This window comes from Felis catus, chromosome C1, assembly GCF_018350175.1.
Source record: "Felis catus isolate Fca126 chromosome C1, F.catus_Fca126_mat1.0, whole genome shotgun sequence".
NCBI classification, from domain to species: Eukaryota; Metazoa; Chordata; class Mammalia; order Carnivora; family Felidae; genus Felis; species Felis catus.
This window is the reverse complement of record NC_058375.1, coordinates 216,099,205-216,126,298: the sequence shown is the minus strand read 5'-3', so window position 1 is coordinate 216,126,298 and position 27,094 is coordinate 216,099,205. Positions and strand designations below refer to the sequence as shown.

General features: G+C 56.9%; 1 protein-coding gene across 5 annotated transcripts in view; it reads right to left on the bottom strand.

Moving 5' to 3' along the window:
* Nucleotides 1-27,094, bottom strand: part of SH3BP4 (SH3 domain binding protein 4) — an 85,858-nt gene that overhangs the window by 24,119 nt on the left and 34,645 nt on the right. For 4 of the 5 annotated variants that reach the window (XM_023259832.2, XM_045034660.1, XM_045034662.1 and 1 more), the window contains one exon: nt 24,605-24,673. The exons of the other annotated variant lie outside the window; for it this stretch is intronic. Coding sequence is in view for 2 of the 4 variants with exons in the window: in XM_045034660.1 (XP_044890595.1) it covers nt 24,605-24,673 (69 nt within the window). In the remaining 2 variants the exon portion in view is untranslated. The remainder of the gene's footprint in view (nt 1-24,604; nt 24,674-27,094) is intronic. 5 annotated transcript variants of the gene reach the window in all.

The window sequence follows — 27,094 nt, the reverse complement described above, 5'->3', positions numbered from 1 at the left end:
TGCCTCCAGCCTGATTTCTCCAAGAGAACGTTAGCTCTAGGAGGCCACAGCACTCACCCTGCTTCTGCGTCCCCTCTGCTGTGTGAGACCCGCGTGGAGCAGGAGCACGAATGAATGAATTCTATTTGAATAAAGACAAAGGCTTTGGACACCATTTTGAAAGGTATCCCTGGGATAATCTTGCAAGAGTCAATATCCCCCGTGAATGTCTAGTGTCCCCCAGATGGCCACGTGACTTGATTATATAAAGCAGGATGAATCTGAGAATCCCAGCCTATTCTGGAAATCTACGTGTGCATTCTTAATCACTGATGGGTTCCCCGGGGTAGGGGGGGCACCTCAGTCAGATGTGCCTGGATGGCACGACCTACAAGTCTGGCCACCCGCCCTCGGCTACAGTCAGTCAATTCCCGAGGACGGCCTGTGGCTGCACACACCCTTGCCCGGGGCGGCTGGCACAGGACCTCAGGGCCTCTCAAAAGTGGGGGGGAGGTGTGTGGCCACGCCATCCCCCCCATCCTCCCCAGGCCACGCCTGGACTCGGGAACCCCCCCGCCCCCTTGGTAGTAGTCAAGTCTGGGAAGACGGGAAGGGGCATTAAAGCTTCCTTGTGTCTGACTCATAACTAATGAGTTTTTCTTTTCTTGAGCGCAAAGGCTGATTCATCTGCGGAGACAAGAGCCTGCTCCTAGCTCCTCCCCGGGAACGAGGAGGCTGGCCTCGGAACAGACAACATCGTTGTGCATGCACAGAATTACTTCCAGCTTCTCGAGGCCAACTTGGGAACCTAGGCCCAGCCCACCGGCCACCCATGCAGACCCGCCTCACTCCTCGGGCTCCAGATCCACAGAACATTCATGTGGGGGCCTCTCTGCCAAGGCCCCGCCCCAGGAACATCGCAAAAGCAAAGCAACCGAGAAAACCCAAAGAACGCGAGCGTCTGCAGGGTCCCTGACTCAGGACCCCAGGGGGTGTGTGTGTGTGACACGCGGGGCTCCCCCGGTGGCCCCGACCTGAAGGTGCAGAGGGCAAGGTGTGGGTCCCGGCCCCGGCCTGCGGGGGAACCGGGGCACCCAGACCGCTCTGGGTTCCTCCCCGGTGAGTTCTGTTCGTGCCTTCTTGGAGATGACTCATCTCCACATTTGATTTCGATTTCTGGAGTAAGAGTGTCGTGTTGATTGCATCAGATTTCCTCCGGGTTAAAAAGCAGGCACGAGTTTCAACCCACCCTCGGTGATTTCGGTCCCCGGACCGTCAGCACAAACTGCATCCCGTGTGCCCACCTGGCCCACTCCCCACCCAACAGCGGCCTCCGGAGAAGCAAGGTAATTCGGAGACCCCCCCCTCCCCAGCTGACCGGTGTCCCCGTGAGCAACAGCCCGGAGCCCGACGCCCCGGGGCCCTGACCCCACGGGCCAGCTGCGGAGAAGCCGCCACGCGTCCCAGCACGCCTGTGGGGCCTGCGGGGGCCGCTGGGGACACCTGATTCCCACGGGGGTCACACTGAGGACACCGGAAGGTTGGAGCCCGGCAGTGACCCGGCGAGGCCAGGGCAAGCCTGTGTGCCTGACAATATCTCGGTCACCTCTTTCCCTCTGAGGCAAACAGCCCTGCAGGAGGCCCACTCCTCCCAGCTTCCCAGCTCTCTGCCGCGTCCTGACCCCCGACCCGCCCGGGCTGGGCAATGACCCAAGTGGAAAGCCAGCACGTGACCCGTGTCCCCTTTCCAGGCTCGCTCTCGGTTGGCGGGGACGGCACGGGCTCCAGTTACGAGAGGGGAGCGGCCGGCCCAGAGAAACCCGAAGCTTCCACGCCACCTCGCACAGGCGGCTTCGGGAGTCTCCTCTCCGGGGCTCTGCCGCCGTGTGCACCTGCAGCACGAGACGGCGCCTCGTTCTGGGGGTGCCAAGAGCGCGGGTCCACTGGCGGGGGCCCCGGGGAATTAGCTTCCCTGACCCGTGTCGGGAGTGGGCCTCAATGAGGCTGGATGCCCGAGTTTTAGTCCAGGGCAGTGGCAGCAGGGGCCACTCGGGGCCCCCAGCACCTCCGTGAAAACCCACCGAGCGCCGGCTTCTAGAACAGGGCTCTGTGCTCAGCAGAAGGAAACGTGAGAGCAGACGTGTTCAAGGCACCCACGCCCGAGGCACCACTGGGAGCCTAGAGCTTGGAGGAGGGGAGGTTCCGTGCGCTAGATGCTAGAAGGGGCACGCGCGGAAGGCCTTATCTGTTCCCCCAAAGCTCAAGAAGCACCTCCCAGGGCCCCACGGGTGGCAGGGGTCCCTCAGGTTGCGGGGTGCCCACCCGCATCCCCACCTCTCACTCGATGCTTCTGCTGTCCAAGGAGTGAGGGCCGGGCAAGACGGCGTGTTTCTCCGGCCAGTGACAAAGGAGGACACCCCGGATCTGGAGCGTCCCAGGGCTGGGCCTCCGCGGCCCAGCTTCCCCCCGCCCGGCCTCCTTCGGCCAGCGCCCTGCCGCCCAGGGTCCTGGGGTGAAAACCGCAGTCCCAGGCTCTTCTCCCCAGTCTGCCCGCATGCCCCTTCCCATTTCCCGGACTCTCGCCAAACACGGGAGCGGCTCCTCTCGTTTGCCTCCAAGGCACCCCTGAACTCACCCGGGCGCCTACTTTCTCCCCCATTAAAACCTGCCCGTCTGAGAGGGACCCTCGGCCCGCAGGGCCTTTGCCAATGGAATCCCATCTCCGTTCCCAGCTCTCAGTGTCCCCTCTGGGCACCGGCCGCTTTGAGCCTGAACATCACAGCTGTTATCATGCTCGTGACTTGGTCCCCTGACGGCCACGCTTGTTTCCTTGCAAGCGGGGGACACGGTTCCTCGGGTTCCCCGGCACTCAACACGGGGCTTGGCCCAAGCTGTGCGTGGTGTCACCTGCTGAATGGACGGATGTCTCACGCGACCAGTTCTGCAGCACCACGGGGCACCGAGGGCCGCCAAAAGGCACAAGCGGGTGGAGTCCCTCGTCCCTTCCCTCCACCGCTTATCATGTAGCTGGGACAGCAACACGCGTGACACATCAGGAGGAGAACGAGGTGGGTCCTACCGCGTCTTCCCGGCACGCACGGGACCCGGAGGCCCACAGACCTCTCGGTTCGCCCGTCATCCCGAGCACGTTATGGTGGCTGCTGGCCACGAATGGTGTCTCATTAGCCTGCGGCGGAAAATGGCTAGGAGTTCAAAGAATAACCCTCCTGTGGCGCTCGTCAAGCGCGGGAGGTTCGGGAGGTCTGGTGGTCTGCGATCTGCCACGCTGGGTCACATGGGAAGGCCGGGCCACCTTGTGACGGGCCTGGCGGCAGACGGGCTGTGAGGGAGGGTCTTGTGACCAGCCCAGATGAGAAATACTCACCACCCCTGGTCCCCGGCCAGCGGCCAGGAAGAACGAGTGTGGCCATCTCTGAAATGCAGTCAGAGCGACAAGAAGAGAGGTCCGCTCACTGGCCTGGGGGCTGCTGGCCAGGGGACAGACGCCCGTCTGACACGGTCATCAAAAGGCAAAACAGCAGCACTGAAAAGGGTTGTGATTTCTAAATGTGGGTCATTGATTAACTGTCTTCCTTCGAAAAAAAAAAACCAACTAAATTAACAGTTGTCTTTAGATCAACCCACTTTTTATAACAAGTGTATTTAAGGAAGTTATTTTATTTTTTTAAAATTTTTTTTAATGTTTATTTATTTTTTTGAGACAGAGAGAGACAGAGCATGAACGGGGGAGGGGCAGAGAGAGACGGAGACACAAAATCCAAAAGCAGGCTCCGAGCTGTCAGCACAGAGCCTGACGCGGGGCTCGAACTCACGGACCATGAGAACAGGACCTGAGCCGAAGTCAGACACTCAACCGACTGGCCACCCGGGCGCCCCTGAGGAAGTTATTTTAAAGGCAGCTTTCTGTTGCTTTGAAGAGGAAGCTAGTCAATCCTTTCAAAAAAATATTCCTTAGATACGCAGATAACTTTTCCAGAATACATTAACTTGGAAACGGCGTTTTCAAGGTTCGTGTTCGATACCACTCTGGGAAACGAACACCTGGCCGGTGCCACTCTCTGTGCAGACAAGGAAGCGGAGGCTTATCTGGTTTTCACGGAGAGAGACTGCCCCTGAGGTTTGTTTCTGAGACCCCGATTAAAGTGCGAGATTCAGACAAGGAAGAGACGGGAGGCGGCTTCCTCGGTTCCACGCTGCCCCGACCCCACGGACGGCTCTCGTTCATGACACGCGCAGGCCATGTCTGAGGCTCAAGTTCAAGGCAGGGGTTTAACATCCTCAAGACGTGGCAGGAGCCGCAGAAGCCAAAAGGGCCACGTGGATGAGTGACCGTGTTTGCAAAACCCCGTGGGCAGAGAGCAGGACTGAGCCCGCTACACGGCACAGCTGAAAACCAGCCATACTGATCCACAGCCTCCCTCCTGGCCTTTCCGAGTCAACGAACCTTGCAACGCGGGCTGCCTGATGGGAGCTGAACCGGAGAAGGGAAAGTCAACACAGAAAGTTTCATGAATGGGCTGGCTAGCTCCGACCCGGCCGGCTGGGCCTTCTCCGTGGTTCCGCAATCGGAGAACACCCTGACCCCGCTCCTCCTGGCGGGAGCCAGATTTTTGCTGCTATAAATGGCCCAGCGGTGGTGACCATCTTTATAACTAATCTTCCTCAGCATGCTGGATTATCCTCTTAGGACGACTTTCTAGCAAGAGTATGAAGCGTTGCCAAACACTTTCCTGGAAACAAACACTAAAGTTTAAGTTCACATTCCTTTGGCCACGACGGTCAGAAATTTTCGAATATCTACTACTTCCTGCTTTCTGTTTTTAAAAAAATCATAGGCACTTGCTTTTTTATTTTATTTAAGCTTATTTACTTATTTTGGGAGGGGAGGGGCCGAGAAAGGGAGAGAGAATCCCAAGCAGGCTTCAAGCTGTTGGTGCAGAGCCCTATTCAGGGCTCGATCCCATGAGCGGTGAGATCATGACCTGGGCCGAAATCAAGAGCCAGGCGCTTAACCGACGGAGCCCCCCAGAGGCCCCCCTTATTTCCTGCTTTATGACTATTATTTCGTATCCTTTGCTCAATCACAGCCTAAAATTTCATCCTAGCCATTGCAAATGTCTTCCCCGCTCGGCTGCTTTGTACACGCACAAACCCATTTGCTAACTTGATAAAGTCTCAATTATGCAGCCACGTATCAATCTTTCCTTTGTGATTTTGCCTGGAAACACAGAAAGGCCTACCTTAATGAAAAACCTGATAAACATTCACATCTATTCTCCTTTATCTAAAAAAATGACTTGTACAGTGACATTAACGTACAAGAAATTTATTGTGCTGCTCGGTGAGGAACTTTACAAAATTCATTACCGAACGGCTAAGCAATCACTCCTATGTCAGTTCCCGATCAATTCATCCCCTGCTGATGGATGTGATGTCATCTCAGTGCACTCAGTGTGGGCGGACACCGGGGTTTGAATCCTATCTATTCTGTGCCGTCGGTCTGCAAATGTTTATAACAACATCAGCCTGTATTTAGTACAGTAGAAGTTGGGCCACATTTGCCTACCTGGAAGGTCCAGCAGCTTTGTACTTCAAAGTCTCTTATCAGCAATTTTTACCTATTGTTTCTTCCCAATGAACGTTAAAATAATCTAATAAAATGTCTCCCCACCTCCTCATTCCCTCACAAAAGTAACCCCTCTGGGATTTTGTTGGCATGGCATCGGTAAGAATTGGCATCTTTATATACTTTATTTTCTTCTAGAAACATGGTGGGTCTCATTTATTTAAAAATGAGTCCCAGGGGGCGCCTGGGTGGCTCAGTCGGTTGGGCGTCCGACTTCGGCTCAGGTCAGGATCTCCCCGTTTCGTGAGTTCAAGCCCCGCGTCGGGCTCTGGGCTGACAGCTGGGAGCCTGGAGCCTGCTTCCGATTCTGTGTCTCTTCCCTCTCTCTGCCCCTCCCCTGCTCACACTCTGTCTCTCCCGCTCTTAAAAATAAATAAACATAAACCAAAAAAAATTTTTTTTAAATGAGTCCCAGGATGGCATAGGGCAAAGACAGGCAAACTCTTTCTGTAAAGGACAAAGAATAAGTTAAACTTTGGGGACCACACATTCTTTGTCACAAATCCAGGCAATTCTGCCTCCCAAGTGTGTTGATCTGACCCTTCTCCCATCTGTTCTCGGCTGAGCACCTCATCTCTCACCTGAAGTCACTGCAGCAGCCCCTCACCTGGTCTCCCACGTCTCATTCCCTTCTCCCCTGACCCCTAAACACACTTTCCTTAGAACAGCCGGAGGTCTCTCCACAAAGTCTCTCCAGTGGCATTTCCCTGCACTTAGATTAAATCTAGCAGAGTTATCAAGGGCTCCCCGATCTGGCCCCACCCAGCCTTCCATGACCTTCTTTCCTTCTTGGTACTTTTCCTGTTCCGAATGCAAATCATCTCTGCCCCAGGACCTCGGCACCGACAGTTCCCTTTGGCGGGCGATCTCCGTCCCCCGAACTTCACTTTGCTGACAGCTGTTGTCACTCAGGTCTTGCTCACTGCTTCAGAAGGTCCCCATGTAACTACTCACCACCTCAGCCACACTCACCCCGACCTCTCTGTGCCCAACTGTCCTCGCCTGCCCGACGAAGGCAAAGCGGTATTGACAGCTCCCACGACAGGTGATGCCCTTACACGGTGCACAGGGCCTGAGGCACAGGAAACAGTCCGCAGAGGTCAGAGGGGAGGCTGTTATCGGGACCCAGCGCCCATACAAGCCCTGTACTTTTCATCAACAAGCGCTCGGAGTCCCCGCGAAATATCCTTTTATTCCTTGCTATTGTCCAACTGCACCACCGTGGTCCAGAGCCCTACCGTTTGCTGTGGCGAAGAATTACACCAAGGTGGGTTCACGGGTGCCTCATCAAATGACCTCTGATACCTGCAGATAGGACTTCACTGAAAATAGGATCTTGGTGGATGATCCGGTGCAGACGAAGTGACTGGGACGGCCCCTCGTGCACTATGACTGGGGTCCTTATAAAGGGGAATATTGGGCACAGAGGCGAGGCAGTGGGAGGACACGCGAAGAAGCTGGCTGGCCACACACCAGGGGGAGAGGCCTCTCACGGTGTCTGACTCACGGCCTCAGAGGGAGACAATGCTGCGGACCCCGTGATCTCGGCCGTCTGGCCTCTGGAGCCCCGAGTGTGAACTTGTCCCTTTCAGCTGCCCGGTCTGCGGTACTTTGTTACGGCGGCCCCAGGAAAATACATGCCTGTCCCAGCGTACTCCCCCTGTGTCTCCCTCTCCGTCACATCTAATACGACCGGAACGCCAGGAAGCAGACAAGAGTCAAGGCCCTAAAACAGAGAGTCACGGACTCAACTGAAACATGTGACCTTGCCTCCACACTTCCAGAACATTCCATCCCCGGGTCCCCAGCAACCAGGGCACCGCTGATGAGCGCTCACCTCAGGCTCCTGAAGGAGGAGTCAGGGGTCGGCAGGCAAAGGGCACCTGTGGACTTGTACCTCCTAAGTGTTATTGGAAAAGTCTGGCCAAGTCACCTCAGTGGCCTTTCGAAGGCATTTTTTTTTTTTATGTTTATTTACTTCTGAGACAGAGAGAGAGAGAGAGAGAGAGAGAGAATCCGAAGCAGGCTCCAGGCTCAGATCTGGCAGCACAGAGCCCGGCGCGGGGCTCGAACTCACGAACCGTGAGATCCTGACTGTGAGTCGGTTAAGCCCAAGTCGGACGCTTAACCGACTGAGCCCCCATTCATACGCTTGGCCCGGGCCTCCAGCCCCACAGCCGGCCCCATCCCGGCTCTGTCCTCGGCCGCGGGCCTCGGTCTCCTCACCTGATGCTCAGTAAACCATTAAATTATTGCCCGCGTCTTCCTCCTCCAACCCTCGGACTGCAGTGGGGCCTGAACTTAGGGGAGGTGGCACAGAAAACACGGGGCTCCAGGGTCGATCTCAGCGTGAGCACCAGCTCGAGCTGTGTGCTCTTGGCCGAGTTACTGAACCTCTCTGAGCCTCCGGCACCTGCAGGAGGACAGCAAAATCTGCCCTGCCGGGTGGGCCCACAGCGGCCCTCGAGGTCTATCGTTCCCTGCCGTGTTCCCTGGGGAACGGACACAAATGGGAAATGGCACTGGTGTCCCCACACAGCTCTGTACCAGGGACTTGATTTCGTGGTGTCCCACAAGCCACAAATCCTCTGCACTTCCTCTTGGCAACGTCATCATCTATTCAAAACCAAGGTCCCCACTTGCTCACCTTTGAGGACCTCCTCCCGCCCCCACTTTCTCAGTGATGTCACTGCTCCAAGCTTGAAACTCTCAGCTGCATGGTGCCTTCGCTTCCTTTCTCTGAAAAAGGGATAACACGATCCACCTCCGCAAAGCGTGCGGATGAAATGTGCTGATACGTAAGTGCCGGCTCCCCAGTTCGGGGTCCCCAGCCTCGGGACGTGAACATCCTGGACGGGATCGTGCTTTGTCAGGCACCCGGGAGGACGTTCAGCTGTACCCCTGGCGTCTCCCCACTAGCAGCCAGGAGCGTCCCCACTCCAGACCGCCCAAAATGTTTCCGGCCACTGCCAAACGTCCCCGGTGGCGAGAGCACCCGTTTTGAGAACCGCTATCCTCCGCAAGGGCTATGATTAATGTTATTTTTCCTTTCGATCGGAGCCACCGGCCAGCGTGATCCCCTCTGTCTCCTTTCTCTTCCGTCCACAGCCTCCAGCTGGTACGGCCCTCACGCGCCTGAGCCCCAAAGCGGTCCCCGTCACCGCTGCTCGACCCTGGATATGACGCTCACAAGCACCCGTGCAGGCTTTCAAATACTTCCCAACCCAGAGACCTGCCAAGGCTCTCACGTAACCGCGACGCACAGACAGGACAGAGAATCGCAGAGCAGCCTGCACCCACGCGCCCACCCACCGAGGGGTCGCGCCCCGACACAGGACCAGCCTCAAGTGCAAATGGTAGGCTGAGGTGCCCCCCACCTGGCCTCCTCGAGACCCAAACAAACTCTACCGGGTGAGGACGTGGCCCTTCCCCGACACCCTTGAAATCCCTGCCCCCGTCTCTGTGGCCTCATTATTTGGGAAAAAATCCTCATTTGTTCTGCCCCCAGGATAACATCTGCTCACCCACCCCCGCTGTCTCCCGCCCAGCCTCTCCCCTGTGACTGCCCTCATGTGTGATGCTGGGTCAGCCCACCCTCTGACCGGCTAAAAGTATCCCGCCTGTTGAAAACCCAATGCGGCCCGCTCAGCCAAGGCTGTTTCCCTTGCCTGGAAGGTTCTCCCCGCCTGCTGCTGGCCAAACCCTTCAACTGATGCTCCCGAAACCTCTCTGCCATCACCGAGTCCCCCGCTCCAACTCCCAGCGCAAAGGCGCCCCGAAGCAGCAGCCCTTTCTGGGTGCCACACACAGGTCCCGAGTCAACACACCCCCCACACTAAACTCTTGGAGGCGAAGTTCGTTTGCAGACGTGCACGAGGCACACACAACAGGGCTCTTGGAGTCACTGGTCCCCCATCGGGTGCAGACTCCGAATGCCCAGGTGATGGGAGCTCTGCCAATGGATGGGCAACTCGGTCTTAAAGAACGCTTCGAGGAGCACCTGGGTGGCTCAGGTCATGACCTCACAGTTCGTGGGTTCGAGCCCCGCATCGGACTCTGTGCTGACGGCTCGGAGCCTGGAGCTTGCTTTGGATTCTGTGTCTCCCCCTTTCTCTGCCCCTCCCCTGCTCATGCTCCGTCCCTCTCTCTCTCTCAAAAATAAAACATTAAAAAAAAGAGAGAGAGAACACTTTGACCTTGAGAAGATCCATGTGTGTCCTAAGAGAAAAGTGGGGCAGAGCAGGGACCCCCGGGACGGTCTCCTGGTGTGGTTACCGTGCAGATAAACCTGTGGTCCCAATCGAGCCCAGCTCTGCTGTGGGGGGCCGGGGTCTGAACTGAACCAACCACATAAACGCACAGTAGAGCGCTTGGGAACAGTCGCTGTGCATCGTGAGGCCCAGAGGGCACATCCTCAGAAGCAGAGCCCATCCTTTGGGTCTTGGCAGAAGCCCAAGGCAAGGGCGAGGGGACTACGCAGTAGCTTACGTGTAGGTGGAAAGGGGGGGGTCGGGCAGGCGTCTGCAGGAGGAGCCGGGTCCCACCCATCTGCCCACCGGCTGCCCCCCGCCCGCTCCAGGCGGTCAAATCCCTCTAGATCCATCCGGCCGGAAGTGTCAGTCACGGTAATCGTACCCCTGGGCCCACGTGCCCCTCTGTCCACGGAGGGGGCCTGCCTGATGATGTTTGTGGGGGTTTTATCCCTAACGGCCCCACGCTGGAAACAGCCCTGTGTCCACCAACTGGAAACGCTCACATGTGACGACACAGAGGAAGCCCACGGGAATTATGGCCAAGAAAAAGCCCAACACAAGAGAGCACACACCATGTGACCCACGAGCACGGTGGAAATGGAATCTGGGAACCAGAATACTGGTCGAGGGGAGACGGCGGGATCGGCAGGGAAGAAGGTCCCAGAGAAGGTTCTCCGGCGACGGGAGGGTGGCCACGCGGGTGGAAGGGTGCGTGAAAGCTCACGCGCTCGGGACCAGTGCACGACGTGTGCAGATACAGTAACAGCACGCCTCGCTCGGTGTATAATGAAGCAACCAAAAGAGAAACGCGGAGCTGCTGGCCCCAAGTCAGAGAGCTCACCAGCCCCGCAGAGCTGAGAACCCAGGGCTCCGGGTCCCAGCCTGGGGTGCTCTCAGAGGGACAGAACATCCACCGTGGCACCTCCAATGACGGGAGGGCTTCCCTGCGGTAGACAGAACCCTCTGGTATCAGCTAGAATCATCTGCAGCCGATGCCCCAACCTGGCCTCCACTTGCCCACATTCGCCAAGGGGAGCGGGGGATGGGCTTTCCTCCTAGTCAAGGTTGAGGGGTGAAGGCTTCAGAGCCCCGGGCAAGGGCTTACGTGGCCGGCACTGTTACCGGCCCCCTCACCCACAGGACACACTCCCTGAGCCCCACGGCCCGCACCGTCCAGCGCCTCCCCGCTCGCGAGGCTGGGGCACGGTGGATGGGTCTGTTTCCCACGGCTGCTGGAATCAGTCGCCACGAACTGGGCGGCTTCAATCAAAGGAACTGCTCTGTCCCCTCTGTCAATCCTGGTCTCTCCTCGACTCCGGGCGCTCTGATCTCGGCTTCCACACCACGGTCTTCACACAGCTGCCTTCTAAGGACACAAGTCACGGGATCAGGGCCCACTTGACTGCGGCGTGACCTCCAGTTTTTTTTTTTTTTTAAGTTTATTTATTTTGAGAGAGAGCAAGAGGGAGCACGTGCACTTGTGAGTAGGGAAGGGGCAGAGAGAGGGAGAGAGAGAATCCCAAGCAGGCTCTTCGCCATCAGCGCGGAGCCCGCTGTGGGGCTCGACCTCATGAACCACGAGATCGGGACCTGGGTCAAAATCAAGAGTCAGGCGGTTAACTGACCGAGCCACCCAGGTGCCCCAGACACGACCTCATCTTAACGGAACCAATTACATCTACAAAGACCCTGTTTCCAACTACGTTCACCTTTCGTGGCTCCGGTGGACACAGCTTTTGAGCGAGGCCACCGCACCTGGTACATCAACAGACACGGTGAGAGAGAGGGCCTGGGGCTGGCTCCTGCCAGGGCAGCCTGGTGCGCACCTGGGCCCGGCGGGCCGGGCAGGTAACAGAGGAAGACGGTGCGTGGCTTGGGATGAGGCCAGGCCTCGCGGGCACAGGGGTCACCGGTAAAAGCAAGAGCCCACTTTCCTGGTGACGTGGGCCACCCGCCCCACTCAGATACGAGAGGTGCAAAGTCATCTCGGAGACACCGGAGGACACACAGGTTCGAGAAGACAACACAAGGTGCACTTGACAGGCTAACTCTGGCTTCTCCCTCAGGCGCCATGAGAAGAATTTCACAGAGCCCCTAACCAGCACCTTTCTCAACCGGCGCACCCAGGGCCCGTTCTGGTGACCTGCCCAGCAAACCGGGTCACCGGCTCTGGTCCTCAAGCCCTGAACTGTGCTGTGATGCAGAGGGGGTGCCGTGGGAGCTGGGTGCTCCGTCCCCAGTTCCTGTCTTTGCTGTCTCCTCCGGCCCACTGTCCCTGGGGTGCTCCGTGAGCCCGTGCAGGGCAGAAAGGAAGCTGCCAGGAGGCTCCAGACCCCTTACACCAGCAAGCTTCTCTGGGCGCCAACGCCAACATCTGCAGTCACCAGCCCCGGTGCCCCAGGCACCATGGGACCCAATCACTTGACTACGACTGTATTTAAATGAGCGCCTCTCCAGCTGGGCTGCAAACTCCGGGTCGGGTCGGCGAGGACGGTGTCCTCCAGCAGGCAGCCCCATAGTGCCCCGCACAGAGTGACAGCCGCTCAGCAAAGACCTGAACCAGTGAACGGCCTGCGGGTTGTCCCAACCTCACCGTTTAGGGATGTGGCTGCCTCTCCAAAGCCAGACTTCCTAGGTTCGCGGCCTTCCTGAGGCCCGTCTAGCACAGGCTGCTGTTCTGAAAACGACGAGGGTCGTCAGAAGGGGGGGTCGTCCTTAATTTCAGTCAACTACAGAGATGCATCGGCCACACGCCACGTCAGCTGCTACAAGAACAGAGAGAAGTAAGCCTGTTCCTGCTGAGCCGGCCCGCAGAAAGGCCGAAGGCACACGAACTCCAACAGAAACCGTAACACAGGCAATCCAGGCAACCACACCCACCGCTGTCAGCTAAATGCACCCCCTCCCCCGACCCTGCCGCGAAAAGATCCATTAGATCCTGACCCCCAGCGTCTGAGAACTTGGTATTTGGAAACAGGGTGTGCACAGATGCGATCAGGTTGAAGTAAGGTTAGACCGGATTAGGGTGGGCCCTAAACCCAATCACAGGTGTCCCTCCGAGAGGAGGAAGATCGGGACAGAGACACCCAGACAGACACAGAGGGACGAAGGCCATGTGGAGACAGAGACAGATCTGAGAGATGCGGCCACCAGCCGAAGACCGTCAAGACGGCGGGTCCCCCGTTGAGACTTCCCAGACGCCGGGAAGAGGCAAGGGTGGGCTCTTCCAGAAGAAACGTGGTCCTGCAAGTCTCCGGATTTCACACCTGCAGCCTCCTGGCTGTGAGAACTCGTTCCCGTGGTTTTGAGCCACGCGGTTTGTGGACGCGAGCACGCACAGCGCCTATTGGACACCGAGTGACTGGCAGGCTCTGTTCTAGGTGCCTTCCGCGCACCTGTTCCTGAGACAGACGATCACTGCCTCCACCGTACAGTCGAGAAACCGAGATTCGGAGAAGTGACAGAACTGGTCCAAGGTCTCCCCGCTCCCAAGCATCAGGGCGAGGGGCTCCAGGACCTCCAGCAGACCTGCCTGCCCTCCCCCCGAGGCTGGGGTGAGCCTCGCCACAGCCAGGCTGCCCCGAGCAATGGGGCCGCCTCGTCTCTGCTGATCCCCAAGCTCACGTCTCTATGGCAGCCATCTGCCTCCCGCACCCACTCAGGACGGCGACACGCTGGCCTCGCCTCCCCCCCTGCACCCCTGCATCCCCATCCCAGCAAAGGGCACCACTCAGAATCACCCGTCCTAGATGCCCCCTTCCCCAACCAGTTAGCACAGAAAACCGCTTTTGGAAAACAGGATTTCTCAACCCCGGGGCGACTGCCATCCGGGGCCTGGTCGTTTCTTGCCGTGGGGCTGCGGAACAGCATCGTGGAGAGGCGGGCGGCATCCCAGCCTCTACCCACTGGATGCCAGTAGCACTCCCAGCCCCAGCTGCGGCCACCGGTCATGTCCCCAGACACTGCCCAATGTCCCCGGGACAGCACTGCCACGAAGGGCCAGGCGGGGAGTTTCGCAGGCTCTGTGGGCCTCTACTGTGACCCCTCAGCTCCGCCTCCGAAGGCCCAAGACAGCACAGATGACGAACGGGTGGGTGAGGCTGGCTTCCAATAAACGTCTCCAAAACAGGTTCGATTAGTAGAGATGATGAAACAGATGTGGAGAAGCAACGCGCCCCAGGACACACAGGTGCTGTGTGATGCCCCCGACCTTCACCTTCACCGTGATGCTACACAAGCCCTCCCCTTTTACCTCCTGGTCTCTGCCCTCCTCTGGGTCCCCGGGTACAGCCAGAGGACGGAGGGGTGGCCCTGGAGGCCTGTGGCAGCACTCCTCTCAGTGGTCTGGACGCTGGTGGAGCAGGAATCTCCCCGGCTGGTGGCCCCAGGGGGCAAGTGAGGTGAGCTCGGCGTGCAGGGACCGCTGGTGCTGAGAATCCTAGAGGACTGGCTGCCTCCACCCCACCGGCTCCTTTCTGGAAAGTTTTTGTATCACCCTTAAAAATGCATTAGAAATAAAAGGGAATATGCTCTAATAGCAGTGCTATTCCACGAATTTCTGACTGACCCATTCTTTACTAAGACCCAGGAATATTAGGGAGGATACCGCCCAAAGCAGCAAGTAACCCTTCAGAGATTTCCTCGGCCGCACCCGTCTCCAAAGGAGAAGGGGGAAGGGGAGGGGGGAGGGGAGGGGAGGGGAAAGGAAGGGAGGGGAAGGAAGGGAGACAGAAAGGAGGAGGAGGAAAAAGACTGGTTGGCTCGAAGCAGGAAGAGACAAAGGAGGCGAAGTCCAAGGTCCCACCGCCCACCTGCTGTCGGGCTTCCGTCTGCACCTGCTCTGTGGGCGGGAAGGGTCGGTGCCCAGCCCACGCCCAGATAGGGAGAGGGCAGCATCCTCGGGCGTCCTCCACCACAGCCAGCCCAGGACAGGATTAGTTAGTATCTGGAGCCAGGGGGCCAGAGCTGGACAGCTGCAGGGGCACCCGCACCGTCAGGGGCGCGGGGACACGACCTCGGGACGCCCAGTGCGGTCGCTTAACATCCGGCTGTCGGGAAGGGCTCAGTAAACATCTGCCTCTTCTTATTTTTTAAACCTTTCAAAAACTTTTATTTATTTAAATCATCTCTACACCCAACGTGGGGCTTGAATTCACGACGCTGAGATCAAGAGTTGCTTCCTCACCCGATCGAACCAGGGGGCGCCCCTGCATCTGCTTCTGATGGGCCCTCCAACCGGGGGAGACAGGCAGCGACCAACCAGGTCAGTCGGGGTCTGAGAAGTGCAGGTTCCCGGGCCCTGCCCTGGCGTTTCACTGGGTGGGAACAGGCTGAGCTGTCACTCGAGAGTCCCGACAGGAAGGGGACGGTGTGCTCGGATCAGCATCCTTCGAAGGGACTTTCATAAAGAGGCAATTAAGTCAAGCCCTGGTTCTTGGGACTGGCACGGGGGCAGGCTGGGGGAGCTGGAGCCCAAAGCGAGCGGTCTCTCTCCAAGAGCTGGGAGCAGAGAAGAGAGCCCGCAGAATTTAGTTAGAACATCAAAATAGAAATGAGCCTCAGCGCTACATGCAATCACCAAGAGGAAGAAACAGCCCAAGTGTCCACGGACGGAAGAAGCCGACAAGACACGGTCCAGCCACACAATGGACGTTACTCTCCACAAAAGAGAGGAAAGTCTGACACATGCCCCAACACGGATGACCCCCGAGAACACTCTGGCAAAGGGAAGAAGACGGTCACAAAAAGTCACACATCGTGGGGCTCCAGGCAGGCACATATCCACAGAGATGGAGAGCAGGTTCGCGGTTTCCAGCGCTGGGGCCACGGAGGGAGGTCGAGTGGCTGCTCGCAGGTCTCTTTTTGGGTAAAATGTTTTGGAACTAGACAGAGGTCGTGGTTGCACCACTTCGTGACTATGCCGAATATCGCTCAATTGGGACGCTTTCAAAATGTGCCCGTCAGGAACCCATTAAGGGGCTAAAATGTTGTGTCTGTGCTGGGCCAACGGTCCGAAAAGACGCCTTCGCTGAGAAGCGTGTACACACGGAGGCTTCTGTCAGTTACAACCAGGAAGAAACCACTACAGGACAAAAGGAACTTAACGTGCAGTCAGGAGAAAGGAAAGGAAAACTCGGGGGGGGGAAAGCAGGCGCAGGAAGAAGCCGCGAACAGGCGGGATCGAGGCGGCAGTGGCCAGAGGTGCTGACAGAGAACCCGGGAGCGCTGGGGTCCCGCTGCGGCCGCACACCCCGAACAGAGACAGGTGTGGGGCCAGCTCGGGTGTTCTGGGGGGCTCTCAAGACCCAACTCCGGCTCACTAAGCAAAAGCGGGAACACACGGGGGTGCCCATGGTCCAGCTGAGGGAGGCCAGGGCTGGGCCCTGGAGCCACTCGGACGCGGACACGCAACGTCCCCCAGCCTCCAGCCCCTGTCACCGTCCCTGCGGGACCAGCTCTACCCACAGATGCGCTTCTGTACGAGGTGGGAGCGCAGTCGTGAAGGCACCACGCTCGCGTAACTGCAGCTCCTCATTCCCACTTTACAGATGAGCAAATTAAGGCACGACGGCGGGTCAGTCACTGGGGCCACACAGCTGTTAGTCACCCAGACAGGTTCTCTCCAGGGTCTGGACCGCAGCCCTGCAGAACCACACTGGTCAAGAGGGTTCTTCTTCTCCCAACCGGTAAAGCAACACCCAGCGGCTGCACCCCCCGAGCCAGGATGCGCTCACCAAAGCGTCTGCTCCCCCTCACACCAAATCCATGAACCGGGAGCCTGGCCTCCGTGGCCTGGGTCTATAGGATGGAAGTCCCCCCCTGAGTCTGGACTCTGGGGCCAGCAGAGACTCTCTGGGTCGTGCTGGTCCAGCCTCGCCGGAAGACTGCAAAGTGGGGGTGCTGCCTTCTGCCTCCCGGCCACCCCCCGTCCACAGGGCCCCTCGACGGGCCTCACGCAGCCTCATTCAGATTCACGCAGACGCCCACTCCCGTGTGGTGCCCTGAAGAAATTTCCACAGAAACTTGGCATCCCAAGGTGGGCAAACTATTTTCTGGTGACTTATATGCAACTCTGCCCCCTGATCAATCTTCACGCCTTGGCAGATGGGGGCCTGGTTCTCATTAAACCCCTCTGAAATCAAGAAATCCAAGCCAGATAGGAATCTGGTGAGCACTGTTCCCGGCAGGCCCATCCAGGAGCCCCTGGACTCCGCTAGAGTCGGGCGACTTCTCCAGATGGACAATTCCAGAACCCTGCTTTTAGCCTTCCACCACGGGACCCCAGATCTCTTATTATGGGGACCCTGGGTGATGGTGCTGAGGTTGGAAGGTTCTGTCTGACCTCACTTTAATCCCCGTTCAGTTTCTACGAGGTACAAAGCTGCCTCATCTATATGACAAGGCTAGTAGTTAATATGTGGCTCGCTCTACCTCTCCCTGCGGAGATCGAGAACAAATCTAAGACAGCTTTGCAAACTGTAAAGTGCTGCGTGAAATTTAAATACGAAACAAAGCTACAGAAGAGATCTTCAAACACTATACAAGTAACATTTCTCTCCCTGAAGCTTCCTCTTTGCCCGATCTGACTTTGGCCCCAGGACTTCCTGTACCATTCATTAAAAAGAAAACAGCCTCCTTTGAAAGCCACAACTCATTAATTCCTCTTCTAATGCTGCTTCAAGACCTCAACGCCGTGGAACCTACACAATTCGGGAGGACCCACGGATGGCCTGCTGGTAATGTGGATGCTGCCCCTTGATCTGGACGCTGGGTTTCCGTTAGCCACCTGCACGGCGCCTTTGCTCTTCGTGTGTCGTTTTTTTGAAAATCCAAAGCATTTTCATAAGCCAAGTCTTCCCCATTCTGTAACTGAGCAAATAATATCTGCATTGAACAAAAAGCAAAAGAAACAAAGGGAAGATAAAGAAAGAATTGATTTAACCGGTTTCTGTCCAGTTCCACATTGGTTTCCGCTCCGTACTCCAGCCAAGGAGAGAGATTCGGTGCCTCGGTCGGACCCGACCCCCGCTTAATTTATCTCCAATTTATCTGATCTCCAAGCCTGTCATGGGCTTCCTTCCAAGTCCAGAACCGTTGCCTTTTTGAGGGTGCAAATCCTTTGAGAAACCTGGTAAGGGCTTACAGGCTTTCTCTTCAGAAAACCACCTATACCTGTAAAGTTCTGCCACAGACTCTCTAGAAGGACCATGCTAGGAGGCCGTGGGCCCCAGGTGAAACACATCTGCTCGCTTCTGATAAACATGATGTTCGAGAGAACAAGGAGCAACCCAGAGGGTGGTGGACACTGTCAGAGGCCAGCCTAGGCCAACCTAAAGCATCACTCGGTGACACAATTTCAAGGACAACTGAAGGAGGCTGCACATTCCAGCTCCTACAGGGAACAGAATGTAAACAGGATTTCCAGTGACGACAGAAAAGGAAGGAAAAAGGATCAAGCTGTGTTTACTGAGCACAGAGTCCAGGGAGGCCTGGGGGGTGGATGGAGGGCATGGGGGACGGGGGTCCGTGTTCACAAGGAGCCAAGGCGACAGGCACACCACACAGTGTAGAACATGACAGACCCTCACCAGGGCGGACCCCTGACCTGTTGGGAGAGCAGACGGCCAGGTGGTCAAGGGAAGACACCGTGACCTTGGGAAAACGCTGAGCTTGGACAGACGCCGGCTTTTTTTAAGTTTCTGCTTCCTCTCCTGTCAAATGCAAGGCTTGGCCCCAGGGTCTTTTAAGTCCCTTCCTACTCTCCACAGAGCGGGAAAGCAGGTCCCGGGCGCATCATAGGTAGAGCTCCAGGACATGCGTCTGCCCGACGACAGCCTACCAAACACCGCCAGAGTGTGCCAGGAAGGTCCAGGCTGGCGCCTCTGCCCGGCCGTCCCGCAGGCCAGCTGCTCACTTCTTGGAAAGAGGGGCCCCAAGTCATTCACTCCGGCCAGTGGGGCATGTTAATCCCTCTTCTGACCTTTGGGACCCTCGGGACAGCCCGAGGTGGGGAGGGCGACGTGCCTGATGGGCAGCGTGGACCGAAATGTCAGGGGAGGGCCGCCCCCTTGACCACATTAACCGCGTGTTCGGAGGAGCCACATGGCGGATGCTGGGTCCCTCGATAAAGACACGAGAAAAGGAAGGCCCAGAGGGGCTAAATGGCTAGTCCAAAAGGATGGGGTGGTGCCAGGTCCCGAAGGAAGGAAGAGGAGGGAGGGGGGAGGCGAGAGGGAAGGAGGGAAAGGAAACTGCATGTAAGTCCAGGTGAGGGTGAATGCAGATCTCCTCCTCACCTGCCCGGGAGGACCATCAGCCGTCACTGCCTGGCCCAGGGACGCGCCCGTGGCCCCGCGCCCATCCCCCTGATGGATCCGACAGGGACACCCCCTACCGGAGAGCCAGTCCACGACCTGCCTGCTGACCCAACGACTCAGCGAGGACTGGCCCGAAAGGATGAGCTGGCCCGAGCACTCCCGAGTGCCGGAAGCCAACACGGCCCAGGGGCAGGTCCCGCTGAGGACTGCGGTGCATTGGCTGGAGGCCATTCCTGGGCCAAGTGCACGCTGGGTGAGCAGCAGAGGCCAGGTGACAGGCCAGAAGCATGAAGGGGTGGGGAGAAGGGGGGCGGGGGTGGGCATCCAATTCTTGAAAGCAGCTTCATTTCTCAAATCCTGGTTCTCGGGTCCTCCGTAACCCACTACGCTCGGTCTCGATCCTTCTAATAATCCTTTTTCTTCCTCTTGAGCAAGTTTTTATTTAAAAAAAAGTTTTTTAATGTTTACTTATTTTTCAGAGAGAGAGAGAGAAAGGGACAGAGCACAAGTGGGAGAGGCACAGAGACAGAGAGGGAGACCCAGAATCTGAAGCAGGCTCCAGGCTCCGAGCTGTCAGCACAGAGCCCGACACGGGGCTCGAACCCACGCACCGTGAGCTCGTGACCTGAGCCGAAGTCAGCTGCTCAACCTGCTGAGCCACCCAGGCGCCCCGCTCCTGAGCAAGTTGGAGTGCATATTTAATTGGGTTTGATCTGAAGGAACTTTCTAGACACTGGCTCTATTTTTACAGACAAGTAAAGTGAAGGCCAAGGAAATTAACGTAGGCAAAATGCTCACGGGCTCGTAACTGAAACTCGTCTATACTCAGGACAGATGAAAGCGCTAAGCTCTTTGCGTGGACGCTTTCTGACCAGAGAATAAAATACACTCACTCTGCCCTTCCCGAGTGCAGCCGGCCCCGTCAGATTTAAACAATGAACTAACAAAGGGGTAAACTCAAGCCAGAGAGATAGGAAAATGTGGGAGTTTCTGATTAGATCGGTTCTTTGTCGTCTGAGCGGGGGTTTAGCCAGAGATTGGGAGGCTCTTGAAATAAACAATGGTGGACTCTTCCTTCACTCACACCTTTTATCTCCAAACCCTCAAGTATGTTAAAAATTTCTCATCTGTCCTCAGGCAGGCCGGGTAGGAGGGTTAACACAACTAACACAGGAGGCTTTTAAGAAGGCAGGTGCCATTCTGAGTGTAACCCCTCACCGGGAGTGGCTCGGGTTTCTCATCTGTCCACATTCCCCAGATTGTACTTTGCTGGCCCGCGACCTCACTCAGATTCAACTGCACCCTTGACTTAATGAGGCGGCACCGATGTGAGGCATTTTCACGCAGAGGTTTTGAAAGAGGCTGAGCGCTGTCTCAGGTTGGACGCATGGCTGAGGGGCTGCCCTCTGCCTGCTCCTGGGTCACCCCCTCTGACCCTGTGAGGTCAGCCCCTGCCCCAGGGGGTGTCCCCGCAGACCTCGGCAGGTGCAGAACGGGTGCCTCTAGGTCATCTGGCCAGGGGCAGTCCAAGCAGGCCTGGGAGTCACCCCGTGGACAATGCTCTGTCTCAAGGGCATATGAAAGAGGCTCTCAACGACCGTACACACTGGGGCCAGACCCAAACCGCAAAAAATAACCGCTTAGTGGTAGCCAGGGGGTGGGGGCGGGGGGGCAGGGGGACGATGGGAGTAACTGCTTATCGGGTGCAGGCTCTTCTCCCAGGGTGATGAAAACGTTGCAAACCAGAGAGAGGCGGTGGCTACACAACACGGGGAAGGCACTAGATGCCAGGAAATGGTACGCTTTAAAACGGTTAACTGAGGGGCACCTGGGCGGCTCAGGTCATGATCCCAGGGCCGTGGGATCGAGACCCGCGTCACGCTCGCGCTGAGTGTAGAGCCTGCTTAAAATTCTCCCTCCCTCTCTCTCTCTCTCTCTCTGTCCCTTCCCCCGCTCACTGCCATGTGCATGTGTGTGTGCATTCTCACTCTCTAAAATTAAAAAAAAAAAAAAAATAGAGCATCTGGGTGGTTCAGTTGGTTAAGCATCCAACTTCAGCTCAGGTCGTGGTCTCACAGATTATGGGTTCGAGCCCTGCGTCGGGCTCTGTGCCAGAGCCTGGAGCCTGCTTCGGATTCTATGTCTCTGAGCCTCCCTCTCTCTGCCCCTCCGCTGATCGCGCTCTGACTCTCTCTCAAAGATAAATAAACATTAAAAAAAATTTTTTTAAATAAACAATCAATCAATAAAGTACAATGGCGAATTGGATGTTACATGAATTTCACTGCAAAACAAAACAAAACAAAACACTCCCAAACCCCACACAATCAGAAAGGTCTGGAGATCCCCGGTCTGAAAAGTAGCCCCTGAAAAGAATTAGCAGGTGATTCTGACGTGGTCTAGACAAAGGGCGCCTGGCCAGGGCCGGCCCTCCTCCAGAAGAGGAATCCAGGTAGCTGAAAGGTACCTTCCTTTAAGATCAACTCATTCCTGAATCATATCCTTGACTTTCAAGTAAATTTACAGTTCTAAAAGAAACGTGATCAGCTGTTTACTCTAAAAATTAGCTCTGTGGTTCACGTTTGTGGCTTGCAATTTGTTTCCACTGGCCAGCATTGGACCCGGAGACCCTAGCCCACGTGAGCCATGATGCGCCCTCCCAGAACCAAGGTAAAGGGGGGCAGGCAAGGAAGGAGTGCCTTAGGGCACACGAGGTGGGCTCCAGGATTGGGATTCTCTACTTCCTGATGACTCTCTGAACTTGAACTTGAATGAGGTACTCCCTTGAGCCACATCTCTGGTCTGTAAAATGGGCAGGACAGCAAGAGTGTCGCAGGGCTTGAGCAGATACAACACGCGGAGGGTGGTGACTGGAAGCCTTCCCAGGCACCGGCAGAACCGTGGGAACGAGCCTCGGTCTCCCCTGCGGAGGAGGAACGGAGCTCTGCCCTTGGCTGGCACACTTCCCGAGGAGATGTAGGGCCAAGTTCTGGTACTTGCTGGAGACACGGCGACACGGTCGTTCACACTGGTCTTAAAGTGATGAGAAACAGAGTCAGGGCTCACTTCTGCTCCCTGCCTTGGTCCATCATCTTGAGCAGCCAACATTAAAGCAGGTGCTTTAACAAACCATGTCTGGCGGTGGTAACAAGGCGCTCGCTAACAGGTTAAGACTCTAACTCGGAGTTGCTGGGATTACAGGCAAATCACAGAATCGGGCATCAGCAAAACTCTGCACATCCCCATTGAAACCCTGGGAAGCCCCACCGCACGATGAACTTGACACAAATCAGATCTTGAATATTAAAATGTACAAAGAAAAAACTGCATTTATGTTCCCGTGGGGGGGAAGCCACAAACACTGACCACATGTGTTAAGAACCTCCCCCCCCCCTTTTTTTTGGCCACAGCCAGCAGATGATCTCTTTAAATGCTATAGGACACACATCCACTCCCCTAAATTTCAGTCCCCAAAACAAGCTCTCCAGGCTCCTGGGAGCCCTTTATGCCAAGACAAAGACAAGGGGCACCACTCTGGCTCCTGTCTAGAAGGAAGGCGCTGTCCCACCAGCCTGCTTCCTCTTCACGGGCAACTTGCCGCCCCGGGAACCCTGCCTGGTTCAATGCCAGGAAAAGCAAGCCATGTGAATACCACTCAGGTTGCTGCTGGGGTAGGAGAGGGGTCCCAGGCAGGGGCTCCCACTAACTTCCTGCTGTTTAGTCAGGAGGGGGTGGCCTGCACTGGCCAAGCTGCACCCCACATCCAACCCCGGAGATGAGACCACGTGGGGGTCGGACAGGGAGTCGTGTTGTACAACCCACTGGTGTCTACCACGTTTATCTAGAGAAAAGAACCAAGCTTCGTGTTTGCTCGTTGATTTCAGAACCCCTGGCATTCTGGCCAATGCCAGGCCAGAAGAATGCTAGGAATTTGGATGCCTTTCACTGGGTTTTGCTGCAATCCAAACAGACCACAGCCTCCAGGGCAAGGGGCTGTACTTATAAGGCAAGGGCAGAAGTATTTTAAATCCTGAGACCTCAGTGTTGGGGGCAGGGCGGGGGGGGGGGGGTGGGGGTGGGGAAGGCGCACTGACCCTGGGGTCAGAAGGCTCCTAAATTCCTTACATCACTATTAAAAGCCCCCAGGGCGTAACCTGCAGACATCCCAAACATTCTTTCCGTCCTAAAGCACTTGCAGATACTGGGGAACAAGGAGACCTGATCTACAAGGTGGGGGGATAAGAATGTCAGAACAGAATCCAGCCATCTAGCCCCCTCCCCAGTTGAACAGAGGATACATAAGGCTTAAGGAAAAACCTGGAATAAGTCAAGCAGCTGTCCACTTTATTTGGAAGGGCTTTTATCACTCAGACACGATCTGGAAGGCAGCAGCCTCTAAGCCATTCCTTACGAGCTCCCCTCTCCTACCCAGAGGCTCCATGTAATTCTATCTGATCCTTTCACCCGGGGGGAGGACACGTGTGTGGTTTTTAAACACAGGAAGCCTGCACCACGCTGTGTAGACGACCCCACCGAGGTGACTGTCCCATGGCTGGCCAAGCGAGTAAGAATCACGAGCTGCTAGGATCCCACTTTGGAGTGGAATCCCATGCGGACTCCACTTCCCCGAGGAGCAGGGAGTGACATCCGGACTTATCCGGTCATGACATGGTGCGCCTGGAACTCCCGAAGTAACACTGTATGTCAACTGCACCTTCAATAATAAAAGTTAAAAAAAAAAAAAAAAAAAAAGGAAAAGCCAAGAAAATACCCGGGAATGTTCTACGAGGACACCATTCTCTTGTTCTCGCTGCTGCGGCACGCCTGCTCCTGGTGACGGCTGGTAATGCTTCCTCCTAACGTCCTGCCAACGCGTTTCTGGGACAAATGCCCTCCCAGAGCTCCGGGGTGGGCGACCCTTAACCGCGGCCACATGGCACTCTCTCAACCCGCACCCCGTCGCCGGTGGTCATTGTTTGGGAGCTCATAACCTCTCCCGTTGTAAGAATAACTCCTTTGTGCATACACAGAAGGACAGCCAACCTGGGCTCTGCCCCATGGCTGTCAGGGCACAGAGCAAGCTGCCCATCTGGTTTCTGGGTAGAGCGAGAATGTTCCACTGGTGGCACCAGGAAGGGAAGTCACCGGTGCCACCTGACCTTCCCGTGTTGGGGACCCTGAGAGCGGAAGAGGATAAGAAGACAAGAGAGCCCCGAGGGAGATGTGTGCCGTGCCATAAACGGCCAGGAAGCTTCCAGAAGTGACTCCTCCCTCGGGAGTTGCTCTGCAGGTGTACGGGCCCATCTCCCCATCCGGGTCTGTGCACGTTGGCCACGACACCACACACAGTCTCCACAAAGCAGGCCTGGGGCGGCCACCTACCCCAACACCCTGCCCGCGCGGCTTACCTGTCACGGGCTTCCAGACGTCAGAGCAGAAGTCCCGGGAACCGGCCTTCCTTCCAGAGAAGGGGGGAGCTGCAAGACACAAGGGGGGGGCCTAGGGTTCAGGGCGCCGGTCGGCCGGAACCCCTTCCAGGTCTAGAGTCCCCTGTGCTCCGAGCCACGTTCGCACGGCAAGGTGGGGATGCTGGGGACCCTCCCCGGGCAGCCGCCCCCACCCTACTCCCCAGGCGCCCCCACCCTACTCCCCAGGGAAAGCCCCGCTTTCCCTCTGCAAGCCCTGCCCCGGCAGGGCGGACCCCAAGCATGCATCCCCCCAGTCAACCTCCCGCACAAAGACCTGTGTCAGAGTTGGCCTCCCGGGCAGCCCGGCCTGCGACAAGGGCTTTTTTTTCCCTTTGGCTGTTTTTTTCCCCAGTGCCGTGTCTTCCCTCACCTGCTCTTACATCTGCTGCAGAGACGGGCAGTCTTAGCTCCACACGACAATCTCAGGAGCTGAACCCCAGAGACACAGTCCAGTCTCCTTGCCGGCAGTGGGGTTTGCCTCCTCACGCACACCACGCAGGGCGGGCCGCTCAGGAGGAGGTGGTTCGAATCCCACCTAACTAACGCGACACTACAGAGCCCACGGCCGCGAAGGGCTCCTGAAGCGGGGATGGCAGGACAGAGCGGCGGGGCTGAAGGTCACCAATGCGTGACTCCCTCTCAGCCACTGCCTCCCGGCCCCATCACGTCGTGGAATGTGAGGCTGAAATCTCATTCTGGAGGCCCTCCTTAAATCAAGGCCGCCTGGCCCCCTGCCCCTTCCCCGGAACAGACCCTCTTCCGTGTAAATATTTCACACGCGATGAAAAGGAGCATCATTAGGAATCATTCCCTGTGATGCTGAGACGGGGCGGGGGGCGGGGAGTATGTTGTCTGCGCTCCCACCCCCCCCCGGGGGGCTTCAAACGTAAACAATTTCCAGATGTACAGAAGGGCGTGGGGACAGAGGAAGAAACCAACCCGAAGCGAAGAGAAAATGTGGCACGTACACAGTTAATCTCGAGGTAGACGGAACTTCTAAACCTCGCAAGCAATGAATGAAATCACAGAGGCAAGGCAGACAGCTCGATCAAAGTCAACGAGCCAACGAGCGCTGAAAAAGGCAACAATGTGAGAAAATATATTCAAACACGACAGAAGATTTAGATCCTAAAGGAGCCAGAAAAAGGCGGGGGGTGGGGACAGGACATTCAAGGCACAGGAAACCAGAGGCCGCTGTCCACCCGGCACGTTGGTTTGGGATGCATCCACCTTGCTACCCACGGGGGCCAAGGAACTCCCCGAATATTCACCAAGACTCAAGGAGACTCAAGGGACTCCCCGAATATTCAGCAAGGCACTTGCGGCCCTTGGAAGACTGATGGCAAGACAGAACGGAGACCTCATCACGTTAAAAGGGGATAATGTGCTCAAGGCGCCGAGAAAGGACAGGAGGTGGTGACAATGATAACACAAGGGGGCTCACGGGGGCTTCTGCATCTTCAGACTTCTCTGATCCCAACTTGTTCGACGGTGAGGACAGGATAGCCCGCGTTTCCCATTGCGAAAAGTCACTCCTCCCACGTCATGATACCAGCCTACGCCAGAACTCGGGGTGCCTCCTTTCCTGTTCCCCAAGCCCCTCAAATCTTGGCTGGGGTCTTGGGAATCTCGAGCCTCGTTCTGACCGGGTGCCAGCTCTGGGGGCCTCGTTCCCCTGCTCTGGTCCCTGTGCGGGCTGGGTACTTGGGAGGCCGGCGAGGCCGGAGTTCTGGAGGAGCACCTCCACGTGGTCCCTGCCTTGGCCTCCCTCACCCCTGCTGCGGCTCACCCCGCCCCGGGCTACCCAAAGCCCATCTCCCAGGCACAAAATAAACGTCTGCTGGGAAACTGCAGGCTGCTACCTCGTCTTAACTCGAAAACGTTGCCAGGATTTTTCTTCGTGAAGAGATTACCACAACACGCTTACTCACTGCTGAATGAAGGGCTGAGTCACTCGGCACTTGGGGTAAGGACCTTGCAAGCTCTCTGGGCTCTCCATTCGCTCCTTCCAGAGGATTATTTAGGGAGAGAACTTTCGCTTACAGACCCGTGGCCCTGAAGCTGAGTTGTATTGCATCACACGAGTCTCTGGCAGACGGGGGGGGGGGGGGGGGGGGGGGGGTGACTGGGTCAGCTCCTACCTTATACCTAATACCCCGTGTTGCCCAACAAGCTGGCTCAGAGCTGTCTGTGTTGGACGCTGGGCAGGTACTTGGTGCGCGTGCACACACACGCACACGGAACCCTCTGACAATTCGGTGTTGAGAGTGCAGGAAGGGAGGGGGTCTGGCTGTGAAGGGAGGGGGTCTGCCCGGGAGGTCCAGGGGGGATGGACTGAGTGGACAGGACCTGCTGGCCCCCCTCCAACTCCCTAGCTCCATGCTCTACCCCTCCGAGAGCCCCAGGTTTCTGCACAGAGACCAGCTTTCC